The sequence below is a fragment of the Talpa europaea genome (assembly GCF_964194135.1).
Source record: "Talpa europaea genome assembly, chromosome: 2".
NCBI lineage: Eukaryota > Metazoa > Chordata > Mammalia > Eulipotyphla > Talpidae > Talpa > Talpa europaea.
Window position 1 is genome coordinate 48513705 of NC_140068.1, and position 7899 is coordinate 48521603.

A 7899-nucleotide genomic window follows, 5' to 3' on the forward strand; every position below is an offset into this window, starting at 1 on the left:
TGGTCTTTATCGCCCCATGACCACTGTGACTTCAATCAGCCAATTTAATTACCTTACAAAATTGTCAGCAGAAGCAACAAAGAAAAACAGGAAGCCCTATGACGTTATCAGATTGAAATCTTCCTCTTCAGTGTTTAATCTAGACCAGTCAATAATGATGATGTACACCTACTTCCCTCACTTTCAGGGGCTTTTGACCTTACCTTTCATGCAAAGATTTAGGGTTTTAGATTCATTTGAAGCAGTTGTAATACCTTGATAACTGGACTACAAATTGAAAGCCTGTAGAAGATAAATCTTCATCAACCAAATGCAAAAACAATCAACAATTTCAAAATAGCAAACCAACCCTCTGAGAAAAACCTGGCATCTCCTGCAAACCCCATTATTATGCATGCAGATTAATGATTTTTTAATGTATAGTACAGTTGAAAAACAATGAACTACTTTCTACTCTGATGTGTAAAACTGGACATCAACAGTTTCTAGGAATAAATGTAAGTGGAGCTTAACACTAAAATCCTAAGAACAGAAGGAGAAAATGAGGTAATGCCTCTCACTTGAATTTCCACCACAAAAAAAGCAAGACATTTTCCCTAGCAGAAATTTTGATAATTAAAAGAAAATCAAAGATTGTGATAATCATAGACAACACTTTATTTAATGAAAAGACTTAAAAAGGTTCTGATAATCAATGATACATGCAGTGTTTGGTCTATGGTATATGCCTCCTTTGTGTGGGAGCAATTCACATTAACTTTCCTGTGCTGAGTAAATGTTGAAACAGTGTCATTTGAGAATTCAGGGAATGAACACACTGCAATGATCATTTGAATTAAACTAAAAAGCAAAAGGTGTCTGACAATATGTCTACTGATAGATAAACCCTTGTTCACTTCTGAAAGACAACCTCACAAAGCCAGAAAATGTGTTGAGTTCCATGTGTCTGGCTGGAGAAGGGGTGCTATTTCTAGAGGACGAAAAGATCATTTTTCAAAGTCTTTTTTTTTTTTTTGAAATCACTGTGCCTCTGTTGATGGATCACATCAGAGTTATTCTTTGAAGCTTTAGGAATAAGTGAGACCTTATGTGAAAAACAGATTTTTTTTTTTTTTTTTTTTAGTGTGGCTGTTGTGTTGGCGATTCTTGGAAATATTTTCCCTCCCCTGCTTTCCATAGCTCAGCTGAGCAGGTGTTTGGGCTTGATCTGTTTCCCACAGTAGCAGACATTACTTCCCCATCCCCACCTCCCAACAGCCAGTTTTCCCGCTCCCAAATGTAAGACCACTCCTCCCTACCCGCCCACCTCAACTCCCAAAGGCAGAAAAATCCCTTTCAAAGAATTAGTAGAGTGGCAGCTTCTAAGCACGCTCAGTTCACTCACAGTCCTTGATGTTGTAGTACATCTGCTACTAATTATTCTATCAGGGAGCACATGGGATATCCAGGAAATAGGGAGGATTTCATAGGAATTCTTTCTGTTCCTCTCACGTGGCCTTTATTACCTGAGCAGTTCCAGAGCTGAATGCCTTCACCTTTGGCCTGTACCCAGGGAGGTGGTTATATGCTGTGCCTCGGGCCGCGCCAAAAAGGTACAAGATCATCTTGGGGGGCGGGGGAGATTCTGCCTGGGAAGCCTTTTAACACCGCCGTTCTACCCGCATACTTAAGAAAAAACTAGGTGGAAACATCCAAAGGGCAGAAGTGACCTACCACATGCTCAGCTCCTCCGCCAGGACTACCTAAGAGAAGTTTCCCATGAGTTTGGAAGAAAGTTGGGGCCCGAGTCTTCGTCCCTAGCGTTCTAAATGCTAATTTAGATAAAGACTTTGAAAAATACCCGACCTCTAAGATGAAAAGCAAGTGGTGGCTTGAGGACTCAATCCCAGAAGATGTGTAACCTCCCCAACCTCTGGCGGTACCGTCAGCCCTGCGCCAAATCCCAGTGAGCCGGCCACCACTCCTCTCCATGCTTTCTCGGGAGCCAAGGTCGGGGCACACCCAGAGGAGTAGGACCGGTTAAAGTAACAAATAAACAAAATCAAGGGCGGCAGAGCCACAAAAGTTGAGCTGGCAGTTGACAAAAATGGGGGCCACGGCCCCGCGCACCGAAAGATCCCGCCTTCACCCTCTCCAGCCCAAAGCTCCTGGAGGACGCAGCTGCGGGGAAACAAAGGTGCCTCATTTACATAGCGGGGACGCGCGGCGCCCAGCAGTCGGAGTGCGCTGGTGAGGCCGGGCTGGGGCCGTAGCAGGCGCCTGATTGCAGGCGTGAGATCTCTGACCTGACCTGGAGAGGAAGAGCTGCCTAACTTACCCAAGAGTCACCTAGTCTCCTGACAGCGTGCCCACCAGGTGGTCGCCCAGGAATAGTCACGCTGTGCCGAGCCACGAGCGAAGGAGGGTAAACAGTCAAGACCCAGAGCGAGGCGACCCGCCCGACTGCTTGCAAGGAGCTGACCCTTGGCAGATCCTCAGGTCGCCTTCCCCCCACCCTGCCCACCCTCCCACCCCTGCCCCGGGCAGGCTTAATGCTTGGGAAAAGCATCCTGGGGTCGGCGCTTGGGAGACCTTCTCTTGGAGATGTTTGCTAAGTGGCCACAGTGGAGCAGGGCCGGGTGTGCAGACCGCTGGAGTCAGGCGGGGAGGGGGGAGGTTGGGGGCACCCGGAGGGAGGCGCTCCTGGGAGCGCCTGCAGGAAGTTTTCCTGTACAGCAGAGAGAAGTCACTGTATCGAAGTGGTGAAAGTGGTGGACTTGGTGGATCTTGCGATCTTGTGAGCGCACTTGCGTGTGCGTGTGCGTGTGCGTGTGTGTGCGTGTGTGAGAGAGATCGAGCGAGAGAGAGCGCGCGTGAGCGCGCTTACGCCTGGGAGACGTGAGCGGGTCAGCTCCCCAAGCATAGGCTGTGAGCTGGAGGACGCAGGGTCGAGTCATAGTTTTAGTGGGAGCAGGGGAAAGGACAGCATAGGAAGGGTGCTTTCTACCAACAACGTAAAGGGGGGCTGGGGTGGCCTCTGGATTCCGCGGTTGCCATAGCGCCGAGGCGAAGGCGCAGGCGGTTGACTACTTGTCGCCACGCCGAGTCCGTGGGGGAAGAGGGAGAAGATGCTGGATGCCACCTCCCCAGCAGAGGCAGCAGGTCTCGCCCGCACCCGGCGACCTGCTGCCCAGGGGCAGCTGCTCCAGCAGCAACTCCAATCTTTTCCCTTCCCAGGCTCGGGCCAGAGATGAGGCTCCAGTGCTCCTTCCGAGCCAAAGTTGAAAATAACCTTTCTCCAATATGGCCTATAGGCGCTCAACCAACCATCCACTCCACTCAAAACATCTTTTCCCCAGAAGAAAATAAAACTCCCACCATTGCATCAAAATAGCCCCAACAGAGAAATGCTCCAATGATTACAATGTACACAGTCCTTCCCCACAATTCAGAAGAAATCAGAGAAAATGGATCTCCACGTGGAAAATGTTTAAAGTTAATGGAAAAAAATAACAGGTTTTCCAGAAACTAGGCTGTTGGTTTAGGTTATCAAGGCACTGGTGAGAAGGTCTTTGATACTCCCCTATTTCTTAAGGACATTCTTAGTAAGCATTGGTCTAAGAAAATGTATTTTTGTGTATGTGTCAGCTCTTTTGGAAAGCTGCTACACACTCTGCTACGGTCGCCAAGATTTTTAATATGAAGATATGAAATGATCAGCGAATGTAACAATCTAATGATTCAGCAAATATTGTACTGCAAGATCAGAGCAGTAATAATTAAATCTGTAGAGTATTGGTATCAGATTCCAACTCCAAGACTTCTTATTTTCCCACCCAGTCTGCAAACACACTAAGGCACGCTCATTCACAAACACACTTCAAAAAATAACTAGTATTTCAAATAAGTAGGTTGTACTACTCAAAACATTGGGCAAAACTACCATATTGTAGCACTTACCATGCTTGAACAGAAGAGCTGAATACACTACATTTCCAGTAATACCGGGACCTGTTTAATCTAGCCCAAAGAAACAAGCATTCCTTTGGATGCTTGTTGCTAAGAGCAACATGCTTAAGTATCATCTAAAGACATGAAAAAAAGGAAAAAACTACAGTAGGAATAGGAATCCACTTATAACATTGTCTTTTTTTTTTTTTTTTTTTTTTTTTTTTTTTTGGTCATTACCAGCCTCCTGGATACCAGATGACTATGTGCAGGGGTAGGTAGGGTTCCTATTTTTTGATACTTGAAAAGTACTCTTACCCTGGTTCCCCAAAGCCTGAGAGATAAGACAAATTCTATCATTATAGAAAAAAGCACATGGGAAAAGGGAAAGAAAGAAGATGCTATTGACATAATAGAAGCTGCATCAAATCACTCTTCGATTTAAATTTTGACTGAATGAGTTACTGCATGCTTTTATCTCAAGGCATAATCAGGAGTATAGGCTTTCCTGGATTGGTCTAAATCCACTTGAACTTTCAAAAGAGGTACCCACAGTGGGAGTGTTTATCCCCTTGGTTTTCTTCTCTCCCTCCATCTACTTTGAGAAACTTTCCCTTACTAGCTCCCCTCTTATTAAAACTCCAGTGGCCATCAGGAGGGGATGAGAGTAGCCCATGAGTAGTCCCCACGTTTCATTTCCTCCAACCAAATATTCAGCACTGTTCCCACTGAGGTCCCACGTTTAAATTTTCTAAGGAATCCTAGATTCCTAAGGAAAGCAATAGATTTCCCTAACCCATCACTGCAAACTTGGCTCTTAATCATGACACAGTGAAATCAGGATGTAGATTCAGATCCCACGCACAGCTACTCGCAGCCCCAATCACCACTGTTAATCATCTATTACCCCAGGACGAGCGAGCTGAGCTATTAGTCCAGGACGAGCAAGCAGTGAGAACACAGAGAGAGAAGGGCTCACAAGTTAAAAACAAACAAAAAGCCCTTTCCTGTGACGCTACTTCACCCCAGATAAGCAACAGTCTTTCAAAGTAGAGCCTTCAACCTTATAACAATATTTTTAAAAGCTCCGCGTCCCAGGGATTGCAAAAGCGGTGAAATTAACCCAAAAGACTAAGAAATCAAAAGATTAGCGCCTTTCACTTGTGCGTGAGGACCCGACTGGGTTCCGGGCGAAAGCGGACCAACGCCAACTCACCAAAGAGTTAGCAGTTATTAACTCATCGACTCAGCAAGGTGAGAGGCGTGTAGCCCCGGCGCGCACGTTTGTGAGGACCGTGCAGCCAGCCAAGCTCGGAAGCCTCCCGGGGAGACAGGCGGGCGCGGCGGCCGGCCGAGCCCCCAGCGTCATCACATCTCTGTGGCAGGCAACTGTGGGGAGGTAATGCAGCGACCACTACCACACACTGGAACTCATTTCATTTTTCCGAAGCTAGAAAAAAAATTTTTTAAGGAAAAAAGGAAAAGCACAGAGTGTTCTTTAAAACCCCAGGAGGCGATAGAGCCGTGAACAGGTCGGAAAACATCGAGCCCACCCTCCTGGCAGAGCAAACCCGCCTGTTTACATCCGGCTGCCTCGGAGCCGGATCCAGGCAATGGAGACAGATGGGGAACCTTACCAAATCTTAACACATGTGTGGTTCCTTGAGAATATCCAATCCACAGTAAGCAGAGCAGGAATTTAATGGTGTGCCTGAAGACTGGATTACTTAGAATCGGGAAAATAATCTTCATGGTGTTTCTGCGTCCACACGCGCGTCACCCACTTCCCCGATCTAGCGTTAGGCTCCCGGTTCGGGTAGGAATGAAGATGCGTGGAGTGGTGGCCGCAGACACGATCACGGCATGGTTCTCACAGAGAGGAAGGAGTCTCTGCTTCCCAAACCCATTAGCAATCGCTGCATGTTCTTCACTCACTGCGCCAAGGAGCAACCTTCCACTGCAAGGGATGGTGGGACATCCATGTTAGCCGGGGAGCATCCGGGAGAAATCCAGCACGCAAACCCACAATGTCCGGCCGCGCGAGCCTGGGGAAGCAAAGGAGCAGGGAAATCAATAGGAAATTCAGCCTTGGAAACCGCCTAGGAGCCACAGTCCCAGCACAAAAGGCGCTTTGCTCGCAAAGGTTTTGTCAGGCCCTATTCTACTGCACTGCTGCACAGCTTCTGACGTGAAGCCAAGATTAAGTGAGAAAAATTGAGATAGCTGCTTGCCTCTTAAGGCTCCCTGCCAGTGAGCTTCCCAATATCTATTATGCAACCGATCTGATCGCCTGCCTTGATTGCAAGACAGAAAACAGGTTTATTTGCGTGGAGAAAAGTGCTTTTATTTTCAATCAGAGTCTTTGCTAGGAGTGGTGTATGCAAGGAAACTTCTTACAATTAACTGAGGAATTTTAATAAATGACTGGCTTAGTGAAAGTCACTTTGCCAAGGAGTTATTAAAAAAAAGGAGGAGGGGAGTAAGACAGAGGAATTTATTACAAATGTAACATCAGTTTAGGTTGAAAGAAGGTCTTATTTATACTTTTAGCATGTTGCCCAAGAAAGATTATAGATTGGTGTACAATTGTAAAGGTGAGGATAGTTTTTAAAAACTTCAGCGGGACATTCCTTGATTACTACCCAGGAGTAGAAATGGATTTCTTCAAATGGCCTTTTAGTAGTAAATATGTTTAAGTAAAATAAAGGAGTCATATTTTCCTATCCGTTTTTAGCTCATCTAAAATAACTGAGCATATATGGGGAAAGTTATGTTTGAATTAATGCAGCAAATTCCAGAGGCTTCAGTAATTTATGCCCAAATTTCTTCTCAGTTTGGCTTATGAATGTTTTTCTTTGAAAGGCAGAATATGGGATTGCAGATTCAGCAACAGTGAGAGTCACAGTTTTGTCTTAAGATGTCTTATTATTTTTCTAATTTTCTGGTCAAAATATTTTACATCTCCAGTAGTGACGGTCTTGGCTTTTACAATTGTCAGTTTATCCAAGAAAGAAAATTCATAAATACATTTTTCTTTTAAAATAAAATGCATTTTATTGTTGGTAATATGTAGTCCTCCAGGCATATAGATAAGAATATCTAATCCTAATGGTTTACACCCAGCAAGTAAATCAAATGGATAGTAATAAACATATTGCTACATATTAATACTTCTAAGTGTTAATACTTCTAAGTGATCAAGCAACACGCAAAGTGAAGCACTGGACCTGTATATCTTTAATCTCTTTTTTTCATTATCAACTAACAGAACATAGGCTAAAACTTATAAAAATATAATATGATACCTTACTTGAAGAATATCTTTCTAATAAGGGGGAGTATGACCACTATTTCCTCCAAATAACAAGAAAATACTGTAATGTTTTCATTCCACCATAATGATTTTTTCAACATATTTTTAATTAAGATATTAAAATGCTGATTTGAAAATAAACCTACATTTTACATTTTACAAAGACATTAAGAGAGCATTTTTTTAAGATGGAGTCATAACTGCAGTGTCAAAAATAAGTATCATGAATGGCTAGCTCTGCAGTGTAGCGGGCAATTCAATCAAATAATTTGACTATTTGAGCACTTTAAAAGGAACACCTTGTGCTAAAATCAAGGGTATCTAGCGACTCCTTCAGTCCATGTTTAAAATATCTCTTGTAAGACATGTAGAACCCAACATGCTCTGTCTCGTATTTTGCTGTCTCATTTATAGCATTCTGTTTATTTTTTTCTTGTTTTTTGCAGAGGCAAAAGTGACTGCCAGGGCAACAATAAATATTCTTAGGGTTGTTTCCATCAATATAATTGATAAGTACTTCCTGAAAATAGCATATTCTGTTATGATTAATCAAAATACCGCAATTTTGCAGTGTAGTTAGCATTTAATGGAACCTGCAAAAACAAAATGTAGCATCATTCCTTATTCATGTATTCTGTTTACATAGTGGCTTTTGACAT

The 7899-nt window shown here is 44.0% G+C and overlaps 1 protein-coding gene across 3 annotated transcripts in view; it reads right to left on the bottom strand.

The window, feature by feature from the left end:
• Nucleotides 1-5679, bottom strand: part of GRIK2 (glutamate ionotropic receptor kainate type subunit 2) — a gene marked incomplete at both ends in the record, with an annotated part of 584968 nt that extends 579289 nt beyond the window's left edge. For all 3 annotated transcript variants that reach the window (XM_084228044.1, XM_084228045.1, XM_084228046.1), the window contains one exon: nt 5565-5679. In XM_084228044.1, the coding sequence (XP_084084170.1) occupies nt 5565-5679 (115 nt within the window). The remainder of the gene's footprint in view (nt 1-5564) is intronic.
• Between the last annotated feature and the right edge of the window lie 2220 nt (nt 5680-7899).